Source organism: Sycon ciliatum, chromosome 10 (assembly GCF_964019385.1).
Source record: "Sycon ciliatum chromosome 10, ocSycCili1.1, whole genome shotgun sequence".
Classification (NCBI taxonomy): Eukaryota; Metazoa; Porifera; class Calcarea; order Leucosolenida; family Sycettidae; genus Sycon; species Sycon ciliatum.
The window spans coordinates 3,676,754-3,696,413 of NC_088652.1; the positions used below are offsets into that span (position 1 = coordinate 3,676,754).

At 48.4% G+C, this 19,660-nt stretch overlaps 2 protein-coding genes across 3 annotated transcripts in view; both read left to right on the forward strand.

Moving 5' to 3' along the window:
• The window catches only part of LOC135826251 (uncharacterized), a 45,070-nt gene extending 26,283 nt beyond the window's left edge, over positions 1 to 18,787 (forward strand). The window contains exons 11-22 of the mRNA XM_065338880.1: positions 948 to 1,055; positions 1,727 to 2,212; positions 2,775 to 3,043; positions 3,921 to 4,075; positions 4,759 to 4,915; positions 9,187 to 9,338; positions 9,850 to 9,976; positions 10,910 to 11,176; positions 13,341 to 13,519; positions 14,600 to 14,946; positions 15,570 to 15,641; positions 16,838 to 18,787. Coding sequence (XP_065194952.1) covers positions 948 to 1,055; positions 1,727 to 2,212; positions 2,775 to 3,043; positions 3,921 to 4,075; positions 4,759 to 4,915; positions 9,187 to 9,338; positions 9,850 to 9,976; positions 10,910 to 11,176; positions 13,341 to 13,519; positions 14,600 to 14,946; positions 15,570 to 15,641; positions 16,838 to 16,911 — 2,393 coding nt within the window. The 3' untranslated portion in view covers positions 16,912 to 18,787. The remainder of the gene's footprint in view (positions 1 to 947; positions 1,056 to 1,726; positions 2,213 to 2,774; positions 3,044 to 3,920; positions 4,076 to 4,758; positions 4,916 to 9,186; positions 9,339 to 9,849; positions 9,977 to 10,909; positions 11,177 to 13,340; positions 13,520 to 14,599; positions 14,947 to 15,569; positions 15,642 to 16,837) is intronic.
• On the forward strand, positions 5,227 to 9,178 carry LOC135826252 (uncharacterized). Of its 2 annotated transcripts, XM_065338882.1 has the most exons (3): positions 5,357 to 7,214; positions 7,410 to 8,572; positions 8,671 to 9,178. In XM_065338882.1, exons 1-3 carry the CDS (start codon positions 5,510 to 5,512, stop codon positions 8,671 to 8,673), a joined length of 2,871 nt encoding a protein of 956 aa, XP_065194954.1. In that variant the 5' UTR covers positions 5,357 to 5,509; the 3' UTR covers positions 8,674 to 9,178. The 2 variants fall into 2 exon arrangements, with proteins under 2 accessions (XP_065194953.1, XP_065194954.1); XM_065338881.1 differs by having other exon boundaries at positions 5,227 to 7,214; positions 7,410 to 9,178.
• Positions 18,788 to 19,660: the final 873 nt, after the last annotated feature.

Sequence of the window (19,660 nt, forward strand, 5' to 3'; positions counted from 1 at the left end):
GCGTCGTGGAGATTTGCAAGTACTGTACGCGTCGTCGTTGTCGTCGTTCAAAATAAAATCTTGCAAAGAACGGCGTCTGATTTGAACCACAAAGGCTGTTGTGCTGCCCACGCGAAGTCCTATAGAGAAGGCGACCGTCAAGATCGACTTCTCTTTAGAAAATTGCCAGGCAGCGGAGAGGAAGAGAGATGAGCTTGCAAAAGCAAGAGAGTCGATCCCGAGCAAAAATATTTGTCAACATCGCCGAGAGCAGCGACGAGGAGGACCGAAAAAAGTAGGAACCTTTCCTTGGACAATAAATTCCTCATAGCTAGTTGTCATTCTATACCTTACCGTCCATCGTACCAAGTTTCATCACTTCAAGTGCACGCGTTCATGTCCAAAGTCAAGTTCAAATTGTCAAAAGATAAGCGACAATATTGCTGACGCGGACCAAGTATTATTATTATTATTCCCTCAAATGATGAAGCAGGTTATTCCTGCGTGGAACAAACGCTTCCTGCCGAACTTGACACTAAGTTCCCTCAAAATAATGATGAATATTTTTAAGCAATCGCGACTTGATAGTTTTGATTGCACTGCAGCAATGCAACGGTGGCAGGGCTGATTACTGAACTGCTGCTGACTTCATCATGTACATGATTCCCTGTAGTGGGCTCTGAAAACTTGTGAAAGACCCAAATTCTGCTATTTCTCACCGGAATTTTCAAGCAATTTCCCGCGGGTATCCCCCCGCACCCCCCCCCCCTCCCCCAACCCCCCTCAAACCGGACCGACTTCGCCCACCTTACGGCAGGTCTGATGGCTCAGTGGTTAGAACATCGCTAGCCTCAAGCAAATGCCCCCGGTTCGAATCCTGGTGGTGACAGTCAATTGTTTTTCAGACCTTCTCCGTTTGCATCTTTCCCTCAAACCAATGGATGTGCTTTTATCTTGCCAATTTCCAGATCCGTCTCGTGTTGTGGTTGACGAAGTGACAAAGGGTTCAGAACAAGCCTTGCCACGGTCCTCTAGACCAACTCGCTTCGGAAAACTGGCGTGTAACTTCTCCAAAGGTAGGTTGTGCGCGACTGCACTGCTTGTGGATATTGACCCCCGTCGTAGCTCACGGTCTTACATGATTGTCAGGCAAGCAGCTGTGTGTGCGTGCGCGTGTTCACGTGTTGGTGCGTGAGCAAAAATGTGTCGTGAATGTCACATGCTTGTTTTGTAGAGGTCTCTGCGTATGCTTATGCGTATGCGTATGCGTATGTGTTTGTCTTCTTGTTCGTTGGTTGCTCTGTATCACTGTCAGTTGCTCTTCCCTCTTGTCCGAATTTTTTATTTATTATTATTTTTTGTTTTACTTCGGCCACAGCTTCCAATCATGACATGCAACGGTATAAGAGACATTCTAGCCATGCTTGTTTCATCAGGAGGGTGTCTGTTCTCACCTCTACGTATACCCTCTAACACAAGCTACGTTGCTTGTGCATAGCCATGAAACTCCGAGTTACAGCTCTATTCAGTCTAGTTCTATTGGCAACTTGTGTGACCTCTAACACACATTGAAACTACAGGCGTAGCGCTTTTCGCACGTTTAGAAAGTGGCCAGCGTTTGGAGATGAACAGTTTACCACAGGATGCAGTTATAATGCTTAGGACGCTATGCGGCTGTGCGATTCACAGAACCCTAGGCTGATCAACGTATATTTTACTTTGTGTTATGCCGCCGGTGTGTTCGTAGTTGCGAACCAAGGTGCAGAGCAACATTCAGCAGAGATGATGGCCGGTGATTCCAGCGGTTCAGCCTCCGGTACAGCGGAGTCTGTGCCCGTACCTGTCAGCGTGCCAGTCGAGAACGATACCGCTGGAGACAAGGCTAGTACGCTTGCTTGCAGCGCCACGGACAAGCCAGGTGACGTCTCGAGTCATCCTGGCTCGCTCTGCCGTCAAGGTTCGGCCGATGATTTGATGAAATCGCCCGTGAGCGGTCCTACTGATGACAGTGGTAACACACCCTTGCCAGTGGAGTTGGTCATCGATGCTACGACGTCCATAGCCGCAAATCGATGTTGCGAGTGTGATGTGGATATTAGCGGTGGAGATCTGCAAGATGAGTCCGCTGAACACCTTGACGAGGCAGGTGACGCAGCAGAAGCAGAAGCAGCCGTAACAGCACCACCAGAAGAAGCGACAGTACCTGCAGCGACAGTGGAAGGAGGTCAGCCCGGTAAGTTAAGAGAGGGGATCATTCTACTACTGGATATTGCTTAGTACGGGTTATATTTGATTGCAGGACGTGTCGGGCTTTGTGAAAACCAGTGTACTGTCAACCAGGCCCGGTGACAGCTGGGTGAAATAGATTGTCATAGGTTCTAGTTATGTGCTGTGTCTGGCAAACCACCCTCTGTTAGAAAGCTGCATGTACAACAGTGCTGCACCTCTGGGCTGAATCATATGCTAGTGCATTGGGTGTCTGATCTCTTTGACTATCATTCCCGCGTGTCATTTGGATGGCGAATGGCCGAAAGGTATCAAATCTCTCTAGCTGTTCCTGGTAATTTGAGTGAAACGTTGAAGGCAAGTGCCTAAGAACTCAGATGGTGAGCCAAGGAAAGTATTGTAACATGGAAATTGTGGGCGCATGTTATGCGATCGAGTCCACCAGCAAAACCAGATTTTGAACAGTCAGACGTGCACAATCTAGCACAAATCAGACTTTTGTTGGTTGTCACCAGAGTGATGGTATTCAAGGTGTGGATGGTGGTGTAATTGTTTTTCCTTCTCTGCAGAAAGTGAAGCCAACGCTCGCTGCGCAGATCAATATGGTAATGTGCATACAACAACAGATGTCTCGCCGTCTCTTCGTTTGCTTTCGGGCGACGGAGACCTGTGTGATGTCATCACAAGGATATTTGCCAGTGGGACGACGTCATCACCAGCGACAGGCGTGTTTAGCTGTGCTATTGACCTCTCTAACCCGGTCATGCTGCTAGCTAAGAGTGTTGCCAGCGATGACACCGACACCCTACGAGTGGTATTGCAATGCCAGCGCGAGCATGTAAGCTACATACACACACACATACAAACACATACACACACACACACACACACACACACATACAAACACATACACACACACACACACACACACACACACACACACACTACTACTAGTACTACTATGTACAGCTACCCTATCGGGCCACGCCACTCCCAGAAGCGGGAGACAATGGCAAGAAGAGAGAAGAGAAGAGAGAGAAATTGCAAAGTCAACAGTATTGGGCATGGCGTTGCAAGTCCCTGTGGCCTTGAGAACCGCCTTTCGCAATGCTCGCATTCATGACGGCAGTTGTTCCTGACTGCATGTGACGACCGTTTCGCACGGACACACACACATACACATACCGTAAACATGGTGTAAGCGACCTCTGGTTTGACTAACTGCCTTGTGCGACCAGCGACCAAGTTTTAGTGTGCCAAGTGCCATATCGGACCTACACACAGCGACCAAAACTAGCCAAAAGTGCCTTCTTGGCTGCCAGGGTTGACTGCAACAGGGTTGAAATGTGCTCTGAAGCGAGTGCATGCAGTCAACAGAAGTGACAAGTGACAGTATAGGATGCGCTGTATGCACTTTAGTGAGGTGTGCTGCGCCTGCACGAAAGTATTCTATGCTCCACACCTGTCAATATGAGTACATGGAAGTACAATCATGCACATGTATGTACATGATCTGATATGCCACGAATATGTGGGACCTGGTTCTAAAGACCACCTGGCTTTAACGACTGATGCGCCCGGATAAGAGACGTTTGAGTGTAATTGTGGAAGAAGGTGGTTGCTCCAAATGTTGGAGCTCGCACGTAATTCCTGTCAAGTGTCAGTGCCCTTATGACTGGTAGAGTACGATGTGTGTGCTGGCATGTTCTGTCCAGGTGAATGGCTGCTTTAGCCCGTACTCTATCCGCGCTGTTCACGTGGCCGCCTGCTTTGGCAAGGACGAGGGTGTGCGCCTGCTGCATGAGTTTGGCGCTGACATCGAGGCTCAACTGGCGGATGGCAGCACTGCATTGCATATCGCTGCGCTGAGGTAACACACAGCCAATGTTTTTTTTCAATACCACGTAATGTCACGTGTAGTGGCAGTTTTTACGAGTATTTCTGTAAACGCCGACATCACAGATAGGCTTCTGTTAGAATCAGGCCTGTATTTAAACCTGGTAACACTGTGTCTTTCAACTGTAAAACCAGGCTTACGTGCCGTCCGTCCTTATCGATACTCAGGCTTGCATTCAAAACAGACAGTGTCCTAGGACTGTACTGTCACCAACCATCACATCCATACATTTTCACACATTTTCAATGCTCTCAGGGTTACAATCACAAGACACACGACAGTAAAACTTGTTAAGTAGACCACACGGATTAACTACCCCCTGCCTGAGAGAACCAGGACAACTGGCACCAAGGGATGTGATTTCCAGCGATTCCCATTCATCCATCCATCCATCCATCTACCCACCCATCAATCTATCCATCCATCCATCCACCCAACCATCCATCCATCGAACTGCCCATCCATGTATCCATCCATCCAACCATCCATCCATCCATGTATCCATCCATCCCGGCATTCACCCATCCATCCATCCATCCATTCACCCATCTATCCATTCATCCATACTCCCGTCCATCGCTCCATCAAATGATCTATCTTCACTCGGTCAACTAGATCTGTTCTGTTTTCTGCTATGTGTGTTTCTACGTGTGCAGAAATGAAGTGGATACCATCCAAGCACTGTCTAGCCTAGGTGCAGATCCGGACATCACAGACAAAGAACAATGCACGGCACTGCACTTGACGGCAATCCGAGGGTGCTTACAGGCCTGTGAAGAATTGATAACGGCCGGAGCAAACACCAACGCACAGGTATGAGTAGCTGGCTGCAGAAGCACACAGCTTACACACCACCGAGACTAGTTTAGCTGTCCACCATTTTATTAGCAAATGTAATGCAAGGAACCCCCCTGCAAGATCTCACAAACGCAAGTGGTGCTTCGCTGTAATTGCGCTACAGTCCCATTGACCTTTGTTTCTCTGTCTCTTGTCTTCTTCGCACTACCTCTTTCTTTCTTCCTCTCTTTGTCTTCCTTTCTGTCGCGCTCTACCTCTTTCCCTCTCTTTGTCTTCCTTTCTCTCGCACACACACACTCTCTCTCTCTCTCTCTCTCTCTCTCTCTCTCTCTCTCTCTCTCTCTCTCTGTCTCTCTCTCTCTCTCTCTCTCTCTCTCTCTCTCTCTCTGTCTCTCTCTTTCTCTCTCTCTCTCTCTCTCTCTCTCTCTCTCTCTCTCTCTCTCTCTCTCTCTCTCTCTCTCTCTCTCTCTCTCTCGTCCACACTGTTTGAGAAAACTCAAATGGAAACAAAACTTGCCACGACATCTACAGACCTGCCCGGTCTACAAATCACTTTCAACCACCTCAGCCAAAGCAGACGGCAGTAGCGGGGATGGTCGGACGACTTCCATGATTGATTCAATGCACTTCAGCCCATCTGTAGGTCAGACAATGACTCCTGGAGATGAATTGCGAACAATCCCGCACGAATCCACTCCCTGTCATAATGAGTCTTTACTTCATGTCCTGAATCAACGGGACATGGACAAGGTAGAAGTCCGGCAGTCCCTACTGCTACCGTCAGCCAAAAACACCAAGGCATGGCACACAATAAACGCTCAGTTGAAGATCCATCTCACTCAACATTTCCCAACCTCATACCTCAAAAACACTAACATCGAAGAGACTCTGGACAAACTAGAGAACTTCATTCACTGGTTTTTCGACCAGAAACCACCACCACCTCCACCAAAACACAAGAATGCAAATAAAAACCGTGCAGTGGAAAAACTCCGGGCTCACAGGCGTGATTTAAAGCGCCAATTTCGTAAGATCAAAAACCCGGACGAAGTACCTGCAGCGCTCAGAAATGAGTATTTTTCAATTGGAAAACAAATCAAGCGTCTTTTGAAACAACAAAAGATGTACGACGATCGATCCCGGAACAAGAGGGACCAGGATGCCTTTCTCAAGGACCCATATGCCTTCGGAAGGAAATTGTTTCAACCAACCAACCATGTCAAACCCACTTTCTCTGACACTACCTGCTTTGAGTACTTCCAACACACATATGCAGACCAGGATCGTGCCACTTCGTACGAATCCTGCCCCAGTGCAGGGAAGCCCCGGGATTGCACCCACCCAGTCGATGAGGGGACCCCTACATGGACTGAATTTCAGAATGTTTTGAAGAAGTGTCGCAACACCTCTGCACCGGGTCCTGACAAGATACCTTACATAGTTTGGAAGCTTTGTCCCTCCCTTCAATCCATTCTTTTCACCATCTTTGGGCGGGTTTGGGAGAGCAAGATCATTCCAAGGCAGTGGCAGGTAGCGTGTATCACACTCCTGGCCAAGGGGGAGGTGTCTGATGATCCTTCGAAATTCCGACCGATTGCTCTAGCGAACACGTCCGGGAAGATCTTTTTCACCTTAGTTGCAAAGCGCCTCTTGAAACATATGCTAGGCAATAAGTTCTTCGATGGTGACAACCAGAAAGGATTTATGCCTGCAAAGGCTGGGTGCTTAGAGCATACATCACTTTGTTATGAGGCGATGCGTGATGCAAAGACGGCAAAACGCCAAATTTGCATTGCGTGGATAGATTTGAAGAATGCATTTGGTTCAGTGCGCCACAATCTGATACAGTATGCTCTAACCCACTACAGCCTTCCTTTGCAATTCAGGAAATTAATTTTTTCCTACTACGACAGTCTTTGCGCTTTCGTCGTACAACCACACACACCCACCTTTAATTACAACATTGGTGTTTTCCAGGGGTGCCCCTTGTCCCCGGTCCTTTTCAATATTTGTTTCCAGCTTCTGCTGGACTCACTTGCAGCCCCTGAATTAAGTTGCCTCTCCTATGATTTTAAATCTGCCCCTTTGCAAGTGTCCCAAACAGCTTTTGCTGATGACTTAGGCCTCTATAGCAAATCTAGTGCAGGTTGTCAAAAACTCATTGCGGTCACGGAGGACTTTCTCTCGTGGACCCAATGTATGCAGGCGGCGCCGCACAAATGCAAAAGCAGTGCAGCAAAGCTTGTAGATGGCCGGTACAAACCTTACGATCCCTGCCTGACAATGTCAGGGAGGAAGATCGCTTTCATTGACACTGCAGAGTTCAAGTTCCTGGGGCGAAGGCTGCATGCTGATTGCTCTGAGCAGACCCAGCGGGAAGACATCCGTCAACTCACTGTATCTCTCATGCAAAAAGTAGATGGCTCTTGGCTTCAAGACCACCACAAGCTATGGCTTTACCACCATCTTGTAGTGCCCAAGCTTTCTTGGTCTTTCCAGGTTCTTGAACTCACACAAGGTTTTGTACGTGAACTGCACTTTATGTGTTTACCATTTCTGAAGAAATGGTCAGGCCTACCTCGATGCGCAAACTCTGCCATTCTTTTTATTGGCAGTCGCAAACGCTTTGGCTTACGCCTCCACTACCTTCCTACGGTGTGGAAAAAGTGCCAGTCCATCAAATGGCACATTCTTCGATCGAGTGGGGACGCGCGCATGAGGGCGCTGTACACTCTGCGTCGGAGTAAGGATGCGAAGCTGACAAAGCGATATGCGGCGACAATAGAGCTGGAGTGTGCAGAGGCATCAGTAGGTTCAGGGACTCTCCGTCCACCGTCATCTTCAAGTCATCGTGCAGGGTTGGGTGCTCGTGCTCCGAAGCAGCATTCCAAACCCCCGAGGAAGGATCTCCTTCAAACATTTGAGGAGATCAACGCGCAGGAGCAGATTTTGAGGCTGAAGACTCTTCAGGTGCAAGGCAAGTGGTTGGAGTGGACATCGGTGATGTGGCAGGACCTCTCGTGGAAATCCCTTTTGTACGGTGGTACTGGTAAGGATTTGAAATTTCTTCTCGCATCAACCCTCGACGTGCTACCTTCTCCGACGAACCTACGCCGTTGGGGAAACACCGTAGTGGATCCGTACTGTAGTTTGTGCCGTACCTGGGCCTGTACTACGCGCCACGTGCTTGGCGCTTGTCGCGTAGCGCTGGACCAGGGACGTTACACCTGGAGGCACGACAACGTACTCGGGGTCATCGTCAGGAACATGCGTGAGGAGATTCGAATCCGCACTGCTGCAAACACCGTACAAACCGAAAATTCAAATGAGCTTGACTTCATCTCGTTTTGCAAGGCGGGAGAGAAGCCAGTTCGCGTTCAGCCCAGACGAAAGTTGGTTACGACTGATCTCCTGTCAGCGGCCTCAGACTGGAAACTTCTTGTCGACTCAGTTAGTGCAAAGATTTCTTTCCCTAGCTGTGTTGCACTTACCACCCTAAGACCAGATATAGTTCTGTACTCTACGAGTCGTAGGATTGTATTCTGGATGGAGTTGACAGTTTGTGCTGAGGACAGATTCAGTGTCAGTAGCTCGCGGAAGGACAGGCGGTATGCGGATCTGGCCGATCAATGCCGAGCAAACGGGTGGCAGGTCGTTTCTTTTTCGGTTGAGGTAGGTGTGCGTGGTTTCATCCCGGACTCTCTTCGGAGGGCTCTGAAAGCGCTTGGATTTTCTAATCGAAGAATAAAATTTATTTGTAATTTGTGCAGTAAGACGTCTCTGCGAAGCAGCTACATCATCTGGTTGCGGCGTCAACAAAAACACTGGTCGGAAGATCCACTTTTCTGAGGTACTGTATGTGGGGCTCCGTTTATTGAGGTGCGTTGAAATTTATTCTCTTTATCTTATTATTTCTTTTCTATTATTTCCCCATATGAGTTCCTATCAGTTGCTGTGAACACCTTGAGTGGAGAGCGCTTGCTCGAGCGTTGAACCGGGTTCTTAATCCACCATACCCAGTTCGCAAGGCTGGGCGGGGTTGTGAGCAGGCTTTCATTTCATCTTTTCTTATTATTTCTTATTATTTCTGCTTTTCATCTCATTACAAAAATTCTGCGCTTTTTCTCCATCTGCGCATAAAATCTAGACTGACAACCTGCTTGTTAAATCATGCACCTGCTTTCAGGCGTAAAAACCCTGTTGTAGAGGTCTCAGTCCTCATTTGTTAGACTTACCTGTCTTTATAAATGTAACTTACTCTCTCTCTCTCTCTCTCTCTCGCTCAGGATTGCAGTGGCAGCACACCACTCCACTGTGCTTGCCAAAACGACAGAATGCATGTCGCTGACTGCCTCCTGGCTGCCGGAGCGGACATGACTGTCTGCACACAGAGTGGCATGAATGCTACGGAGTGTGCAGCAGCTGCAGGCTCTACTGAGTAAGTCGGCAGCAACACACTAGCGGCATACAGTTACAAGTATAAGACCACTGAAGCTGGGGCGGAAGTGGAAAAAGGGGCCAGTAGTGGAGGAATCCGGGACATTTCCAGGACAGATGTGAAACTCCAGTCTAAAATGCTATCTTCGTGTTTTCCGCTTTTTCATCGTATGCAAAAATCTTGAGACTGTTACTGCAATTGCCTCTTCCTGGGTAGAGTGTGCACATGTCTGTGCTTGTCTGAACATGTCTGTACTTGTCCAGACGTGTCTGTGCAGCTGATATACGTTTGTCCGTATCCCGCTGGGATACCGCCAACGAAAACAAGAATACCTTTCTGACGAACGTTTATAATACTTCATTTGCTGAATTTTTCACTGTATAGCTGGTGGGTGGTAACGTGGATGTGCAACCTTTTACTTTTATCTGCTGTCGTGTGTGTGTGCGTGTGTGTGTGTGCGTGCGTGTGTGCACGTGTGCACGTGCGTGCGTGTGTGTGAATGTGTCGGCAGAATCCTGGAACTACTGCTGGATCGGTCTCCACAGCTTGCCAACGTTGCCGGTGACGATGGATTTCGGCCATTGCACCATGCCGTTCTCCATGGCAACTACTGCACAGCCAGTCTGCTGTTGAATCGGGTATGTCGATTGGATGGCGCAAGGCGACGGCTGAATTTGTTGCTGTTGTTTTGGTTTTGTCTTTATGTAAAGTTGAACGATAAACAGGAAAATGTGCCTTCTTGCATGAGGATTGGGCAATTCCTTTGCCACATCATCGCCCAACAGCCACTCCAGCAGTCTCGTGTAGAAAAGCTTTGGCACAAAATGTTCATGTCTAGGGTTGAATTTTGAGAACACCTAGAGTTGTGAAGACAGGTTTTATCCAGCAAATGAGGATGCTGACAAGCATATGACTGGGAAAGCAGCCTACCCACCATACACTATGGGCAGAGCGGATCCGAAAGTAGTTATTTGTCGTTAGATCTTGACTTCTGATATCCTCACTTGCACTGAAGGTGCCGACAAAACTGTGCTGGTGAAAGTAGCATATCCAGCGCATATTGCGCATTGTGTGGAAAGTCTGCTGCTGTCCCTAGTACGAGGCATTGGCTTTGAACTTTGTTTCTCATTGGCCATTGACTTCACAATCTTCTTGCTGTCTTACGCCCACACAGCCGCTTTCACTTTCATGAAATCCCGCTCCTCAATCTGCGGACAGAACTGTTTCGTCCTGTGTGGACTCATCAGCGCAGCACAGATGAAATGAGCCCGAACCTGATAGCAGTGAATAATACATTTTCCAAAGCCAGATTTAAACCAGGCCCGAACGTACCTTGCCAGAGTGCTCAAACTGGCAAGTCAGTGAGCTCTGCATAAATTCCACCAGTTCCACTCCTCAACTCCGATAATTGTCTCTCTACTGCGATTCAATTTATATTCCACCAATTTTCCGGGCCTGGCCGATCATCAGGGATTTATACTTGATATGCATCTAACATGATATGTTGCTTCTTTGAGTTGTAGTGCTTTGATACAGACTTACCGGTCGATTTTCGTTTCCTTACCCCGTAGGAGGAAATTGATGTGAACGTCCGCGGGCCGAAACTCGATACGCCGTTGATGCTCGCCGCACTGCACGGAGACAAGGCGTGCGTGGAGCTGCTGGTGCGCAGCAACGCCGACTTGAACGCCGAGGATGCGTGCGGCAACACGGCCCTGCACACCCTCTGCTACCGGGTCAGCGACGACGGCATAGACTGTGACGTGGCGGTCGTCGGGCGAGACCGACGGTCGCTAGCTTGCGACCAGGCGACGGGCATTTCCCCATCCATTGATATGGTACGTGACAGGAAACATAAATACTGTACCAGTGTCTGCTCTAGGATTTCAAACCAACCGGGTACACGTGTACCTGGCACAACTCTTCCAACCGGGTCAGAGCCTGGTCGGTTCAAGTATGGCTACTGCATATATGTGCGCATCAGGTAGCTGTACATAATAGTACTCCCTGCTGTACATAATAGTACTCCCTGGTGTGCATAATATGACTCCCTGGTGTGCATAATATGACTCCCTGGTGTACATAATATGACTCCCTGGTGTGTATTCCCAACAGGGTCACAGGTGACCCGGTGTTCTTTTTCCAAACGGGTCCAAGAACCCTCCAACCGGGTGGCTGACCCGGCTGACCCTGATCTGGAGCAGACACTGTGTACTCACTTGGTCAAACCGGTGGCTTCTATTTTTTCCCATGGCAGTTTTGAGGAGGCTTCACCAAAAGTAGTCCGCGCTTCTGTTCAAAAGGGGCTTGTATTATTTTAAATGGATCCTGCCCGGGGGTGGGGGGGGGGGGGGGTTGCTATTATTCAATAGGGGTTTTAATTCGAGAGGGGCTTCTTAGGGCATGTTCGATTGGTAAGGATCGGGATCGGGATCCAGATCTCAGATCCGTCGGATCCTTCAGAGTTAACTGGACACTTTTTTGAGCCTTGACTGTTGCCATGTTGACGAAATAATAAAAAAAGTCATACTCACAGCGCCAGTTGTACAAAAAGTCAGCAAGCTCTATCTCGATCCACGTGTGCGTACCACAATGTGTACAAAAACGAGTTTTACCCGCCATATACGCACAAAGGTCACATTTGGATCCGTTGGATCCGGTCAACCCTGCTCCCCGAGCTGGGTTGACCGGATCCAAATCCGAAGGATCCGGATCCGGATTCGACCAATCGAAAGGGTGCGAATCCAGTGGATCTGGTGGATCGGGATCCCGATCCTACCAAACGAACATGCCCTTATTGAGGACGTGCAGTATTCTAGAACAGAGTGGAGATTAACATGTGTCTGTATGTTTCTGTCAATGGCTATTAGTGCAAGCATCAATGTCATAACTAAGAAGTTGATGGATATACAGTAAAACCTGTGACTAACGACCACCCCTTGAGGCCAGAGAAAGCTGTCTTTAGTGGCAGGTGGTCTTTAGTGAGAGGTTTGCACCGCACAACCACATATGAATGTGAGACCGTCCGTGCCTGGCAAAGTGGTCTGTAGTACCAGGCTGGTCGCTAGTCACCGTGGTCTGTAGTACCAGGCTGGTCGCTAGTCACGGTGGTCTTTAGTTACAGGGTGTACTGTACCAGGCTGGTCGCTAGTCACGGTGGTCTTTAGTTACAGGTTTTACTGTATCATGAAAGAGCAGGGAGATTGTCTACTACCAACTGCTCTGTTCAGTTGCTATTCACTCCACTCACTGCGCTGTTACCTGAAAATTAGTGTATTGGCGCTGCAGAATGTACGTTTCTGGCCAGTCAGTGGTTCCGATGATGGGTGTCCGGCCCAAAACGTCAATTGTACAGTATCAATCAACTCTTTTTAGGTAACAACGCAGTGAGGAAAGTGAACAGCAACTGCATACAGCGGTTGTCAGTTGACCTACTTCCTTCTCTTTTATCAATCAGCCCATTGTGCAATGCCAAATATGGAAGGTACGAATAATGCATGTGAGTACGCTGGGATCAGCAATGCACTGTTCAACACCCCAGACAACCATGCCCAGGTGGCTGTGTGGAGTGTTATGTGAGTACGCTGGGATCAGCAATGCACTGTTCAACACCCCAGACGACCATGCCCAGGTGGCTGTGTGGGGTGTTATGTGAGTACGCTGGGATCAGCAATGCACTGTTCAACACACCCAGACGACCATACCCAGGTGGCTGTGTGGAGCGTTATGTGAGTACGCTGGGATCAGCAATGCACTGTTCAACACCCCAGAATACCACGCCCAGGTGGCTGTATGGGTTGTTGGCGGTACAAATGACGTCATTGCGCAATGGTCTTATATGATAATGGCAGAGTATCAGTACTGGTGTGCGTGTTTGGTGAGGTGGCAGGAAAGTCAAGAGTTTCCTGAAATATACGAACTGTGTCCACCGGCTTGGCTACCTTGTCCATTTACAGTTCTCCTTGCATCTCGTCACTCTTGCTTTGTCCTTGTATTGCACAGGTTGAAATGCTCCTGTCGTTCGAGACGCCCACCAAGAACACGATGACGGCCATTGCCTGTTTTCTTGCTGAGCGCGGTGCGGATTTAGACTACTACAATCACGACTTCAAGACACCGCTGGAGTTGTGCAGCGACCCAGCCATGGCTGAGATAATCCGGGCATATTCGCCCAAGGAAAGGTGCGTCTAGAATTTTGGTTTTTCCTTTTTGCTTCTTTGGGTATCATGAAGCTTTCCTGTCTCAGAATTTAAACCTCGTTCATAGAATAGAAGAAGGACGGAGGAACTACATCTCCATCCGAGTCCAATACCTTGTTCTGCATAGATTTGTAAAGCCTGCTGTTCCAACTAGAGTGCTTTTAGCCGTTTTGAAAGCGCTGAATGACTTGTGTTAGATGCATCCAGCTACTGTAAAGCCGGAGAGTTTAACGACCAAAAGGTTTTTAAAGGTTTTTGTAATTTTAGGATGATAACATGCAGAAAGTTTAACGCTGGTTACCTGGCCACCTGGCCACCTGGCCACCTGGCTACCTGGCTAGTTGGCCACCTTGCTCCCTGACTACCTGGCTACCTGGCCACCTTTCAGAACATGCATCGATGTATGCGCATCTTTACACAGACATCTCGAAACCGGGTTCGCGATAACGTTTCTTCAAATAACGAAATACAATTGGTCGTTAAAACGTTTGACTTTGTGACACGTTAGACTTTCGGGTTTTACAGTATTCTCCCAATCTGCAAATACAATACGGTAATACGGTAATACGGTGCACTATTTTCATGCATCTTCCGCGTGATTCGTACACTGCGTCTCTCTGAGTTCTAGTCACGAGGTGTACTCGTGTCAGCGTTCACGTACTGTCAACCTTGTGGATAACAACGCCTGTGTGTGTTTTGTGTGTTTGTGTACATGCGTACGTGTGTGTTTGGGGGTGTTTTGTGTGTTTGTGTATGTGTGTGTGTGTGTATGCGTATGTGTGTGTGTACGTGTGTCTATGTGTGTGTTTGGGTGTATGGGCGTGTGTACATGTGTGTGTGTGTGTGTGTGTGTGTGTGTGTGTGTACGTACGTACGTACGTGCGTATGTGTGTGTGTGTTTGGGTGTATGGGCGTGTGCGTGTGCGTGTGTATGTTTGTGTGCGTGTTTGTGTATGTGGATCCATATGTGTGTGCGTGTGTGTATGTGTGTGTGTGATTGTGTGTGTGTGGGGAGGGGGTGTTCTTGTGTGTGCACGTGTCTGCGTACGTTACCCTATACAGAGCAGCCGCAGCAGCGGCAGAAACCCGAGCAGCTGAGTATGAGCACAGCGTCTTTGCGGCGCAGGAATCCGCTGCGTCCAATCACACCGCTGCCTCGCCGTACAGCATCCCAATACTGGTGACGCCTGCAGTGCTGCGTACAGTGAGCATGGAGGTGAACGTGCCGGACGAGCGGCCACACTCCACGGGCACAGCACGCGCAACATCGGGAAACACCGATGGCACGCAGAGCGGAGATGGTGCAGGTGATGCTGCTGGCGATGCCGACCTGCCAGAGGAATGTGTCCTGTGTGAGAGCCTAGCCACCGTGATGTTTGAACCGTGTGGTCACATTCAAGCTTGCACTGGTCAGTTCTAGGATATGAACTACAATTTCTAGCACAGTGAAACCTGTCTAAGCCGGCCACTCAACGTACCTTCAAAATATGGCCTCTGTTGCCAGGTGGTCTCCTTATCCAGGGTCGTTTGACTGGAAATATCATCCCTTGTGATGGTGCATCTTTCTGTTGGCGGGTGTGTGTGTGTGTGGGGGGGGGGGGTGGTAATGGCGGGGCGGGGTAAGGGGTTAGAGAGTGCCTCCATTGTGTCGATGTGGGTGGTGGTCATGGTGAGAGTGCCCATGTTAAATGGGGGTGGGTAGGGGAGGGGTTGGGGGTGAGGGTTGAGAGTGCGTCTAGTCTGTTAGCGTTTAGTTTACGGTAATCACTGCTGCATTGTTACTGACACAGACACCATGATCTGTGTGGGAACTTGTTTAGACCTGCCTGACACATTGCAGCTGCGCTACCTCTGGTAGACTTATTCAGGGTGCATACGAACACACGTAAAGCACGGGAGTAGTAGGAATATTGTCATGGCAATAGGCTCACGGGTTGATTCTAGAGTCTTCCGACTGGGGGAATCTCCTGCCAGCATCCTTAAATTCTCTAGAAGCGGTTCAATTTGTCTGTGTTTCTGCTTGTGTTGACAGAATGCTGCGTGCTTGTGAAGAAGTGTACGCGATGCAAGACACAAGTTCAAAGACGACTATCCTCCAGTCGAGGTGAGTAATTCTAGAGTGCTAATTATGGTCATGATAAGTGAAATATGACTAAATAGCTCCATCATGATTGAAGTGACATATGACTAAATAGCTCCGTCATGATTGAAGTGAAATATGACTACGAGTAGTGAAATAGCTCCGTGGATCTGGTTACTCTTTGCACTGTCAGCAACAGTGCACTGCGTAATCAGCAAGATCGGATTTCACTCACTGCGGCACAGCCATTCACTCGTACTGCCAACAGCTTTGGTGTGTGGAATCCTGTAAGACCCGTCACACAGCTTCTTAAAATAATAAGTGGATTGTGAGCAACACTGGCTCGCACTCAATCACTGCTTTTCAAAAATTCAATTCGGGGAAAAAGTTCTCCAACGTTCGGTCATACACTTCAGTGTGAGTATGTGTAAGAGTACCAGGTGTTCTTCACCTTTTTGTCATACCTTGCCTTGCTCTACGACAAGGGGCATGACATCTACAGCGCTGTTCAATGAAATCCGGTCGCGTCACTCGAGTACCCGCCGGGCGTTACGCAGCCCTAGACCTGCGCAGCACTGGGCTGCGGAATGGTGCAAGGTGAAAACTTGAGTGCCCCGACTGGATTTCAGTGAGTGCGTTCGATTATGCGCGTGAATCGATTCACCCATCGATTCATGAATCGATTCGCGCTATTCACATCACCCCATGTGAATAGGGTGAATGGATTCCGAATCGATTCCAGGGCTTATGACATGAAAATCGAACGACTTGAATGCATGTAATGGATTCATGAATCGATCCAAGTGCATAATCGAACGCAGCCAGTGAGCAGCGCTGTAGTATTCTGTAGTAACTTAGTCAATGGTTCAGTGGACAACTAAAAGGAGAACCGTAACATCGCCGGTCGAAAACGGTGCAGTAAACTACCTTCTATGCAGCAACTGTGCATGCAGCAAGCGCCTACAAACGTCATGCAGAACGAATCTTGCCCCAGTGACCTTCCTTGTATGTATGCTGCAGGCAGGGGCAAATACTTATGGTTTTTTCTTCCGTGTGTGTGTGTGTGTGTGTGTGTGTGTGTGTCACGGGACATGTGTGTTTTGTGTGTTTCTGTATGTGTGTGTGTGTGTGTGCGTGTGGGTGCGTGCATACATGTATGTGCTCACGTCTGTGTGTGCGCCTCTGTGTTTACGTGCTATTTCAACACCATTGCACTGCAGATGTGGAGTATGTCCGAGAAGGCGGCCGGGCACTTGCTATACCTCTACATACCAGCGACCAAGCCATGCTGTAGCCGTAGAAACCAATCCATGCTGTAACCGTAGCAACCAAGCCATGCTGTAGCCGTAGCGACCAAGCCATGCTGTAACCGTATCGACCAAGACATGCTGTAACTGTAGCGACCAAGCCATGCGGTAACCGTAGCGACCAAACCACGCTGTAACCGTACAGGAACGCTGGCAGGGGCGTCGGACACGCTGCGGTCACTACGGTATTGACCGTACCACTTTTGCACCCAGGCACCCCAAGAATAAATAAAAAACACGGATTTGGACTCTAGATTTTGAAAATTTGCAGCAGAGCCACCCCTCCCACCAATAAACTGTACCCCAGGTGGCTGACCATACCACCCTGAATTCCCTTTCGACGCCCCTGGCTGACCATACAGTCAGAAGTTTGTCTTCGACGCATGCGGAAATAGCATGGCGTGCCACCAATACGTTACACCAATAGCACCGCAGGCATGCTCAAGTTAAAACTTTTCTACCCGCAAGTGCCAGTTACGTCGAAGTAAGCAGAAGCGCTGAGAGGCTTGCAAAGAATCCGGATCAGTCTTCAAGACGTGCTGAAATGGCATGGCGTTCCACCGACACGCCAGCACAGTATATGCGCTCGGGTCGACACCGTCCTCCGATAGCTGGCCTGCTCTCGGCTGATTTCTCAAGCTTGCAGTTTTTCACCGTCCGCACCTTGAGGACCTCCTGCAAGGGCATTGACTGTTCCAGGAGCACTGTAAATAGAATCACGGTCATTTCATGCCAAAGGACACAGGCTACGTGCTTACAATATTTGCGGAATGCCACACACAGGAAAGTAATGGATCCTTCTTCACCAACCGCACACAGCAGCTTTGAGATAAGGGTCGTGCAGCTTGCACCAGTGTGCTTCTCCGCTACTTCCCCCGGGTGTGTGTGTGTGTGTGTGTGTGTGTGTGTGTGTGTGTGTGTGTGTGTGTGTGTGTGTGTGTGTGTGTGTGTGTGTGTGTGTGTGTGATCTTGCACAGATCCATATGACTTGTGCCAGTGTGTACGTACATACGTGCTTGCGTATCTGTGTACAAGACCAAAGCTACATGTACAAGTAAGGAAACCAATGTGTTCTGGCTGCCCTGGAACTGCAGTGCTTCGGTTGAGATATGTTTTCTATGTAAGTTGTACCATTAAATTTTATATAATAAGTCAGTGCGCTATTGAGCAGAACGTATGTTATTACTAGACACAATCTCATAGCATGTGACAAGCATGGTAATACAGGGACAGAATCCCCGGAGACAAGGGCGTTGAGCCAGCCACGGCATGTTGAGCCCGCTCAAAGCGCATGTTGAGCCCGCTAAGAGTGTATGTTGAGCCCGCTAAGAGTGTATGTTGACCCCGCTCACAGCGCATGTTGACCCCGCTCACAGCGCATGTTGAGCCCGCTCACAGTGCATGTTGAGCCCGCTCAGCTGGTACCAGCAATCCTCAACAGAACGAACCCGGCCAACAAAAGCTGACGCAACAGAATCATTTCCAAATAATTATTTCGCTTTCCGCTCCCTCCCCCCCCCCCCCCCCCCCCCTACCCACTCCTCTGGCCTGGCTTGTCTTGTTGACATACGTCAGCGCTGCTCCTGTCTATGCAAACTATACGTTATTCTATTCTTCTTCTCTCGAATGATGAATATTTTAAGCATTTTGAACTTGATAGAATGTGCCGTCGCAAGGGTGGCGGAGCTTGATCAACACCCTTTTGTTTTTTCAATGACATTAATATTGTTACTGAGTGCAAACATACGGCATTTGGCATTTCAAGTTATAATCAAGTAAGTGAACCATCTTCATCAATTTCTCCAGACTTTTCCCTTCTTTTAATTTCATCCTCAAATATAGAACTCAGATGATGAGCCAAGGAAAAAAGTTGTAACATGGAATTAATTATGGGCAAAAATTATGTGACCGAGTCCACCAACTAAACCAGATTTTGAACAGTCAGACGTGCAAAATCTAGCACAAAACTGACAAGGAGATTGTGCACGTCTGACCGTTCAAAATCTGGGTTAGTTGGTGGACTCGATCGCATGTGACCTGAAATAATAATTGATATTTTTATTTTTTAATTATTGATATTTTTACCAATGGACTCGGATGGAGAGCCAAGGATTTTTAATTTATACAAAAGAAAAAGGACCAAGGAACAACAAGTTACGCTATACTGTCCAGTAACACCACTAGATACTAAAATAATCAGCTCATGTGATAACATTGCACGACACTGATCAACGGTACTGACGTTCTACATTTAACTGGCTAACAGCTCTAGCACATCTTGGATGCGCACTCCAACAGCCTTCCACCTTGGAAGGTTCTAAGTTATCGAAATAGCATAAGGAGGGGAAGGTTGTCCAATGGTCTTGCCAGTATCGTCATCGACATACATGAACATCCGCCAACGGTCCTTCATAGCTGAGACTTTCAGCTCGTGCTTATTGTAGTGAGCTGACCAGAATGTAATGATTACTGTACTGACAAGAGACTATCACATACAGCACTGTGAATGCAGCACATCATGAAGGTGTGAGTACGACACATGCAGTGATGTGTAGAATGCAACATACGACAGCTAGGTGGTGTAAGAACAACGCAGTCGCTATCACTACATCACTCCTTCCCCCAAACGAAAAAGCCGGTGCCGGGGAAAGAAACAGAAGGAATTTAGAAAAAAGAACACAATATGTCTTTTGAAATGGATAACCCCAATTTCAAAGCACCTAATTGAGGAAGTTT

Excerpts from the sequence above, each read along its gene's own strand:
- LOC135826252 (XM_065338881.1), top strand. The coding sequence starts at position 5,510 with ATGATTGATTCAATGCACTTCAGCCCATCTGTAGGTCAGACAATGACT. Across the intron at positions 7,215-7,409 it reads GAAGATCGCTTTCATTGACA|TCACACAAGGTTTTGTACGT; the intron begins CTGCAGAGTTCA and ends AGGTTCTTGAAC.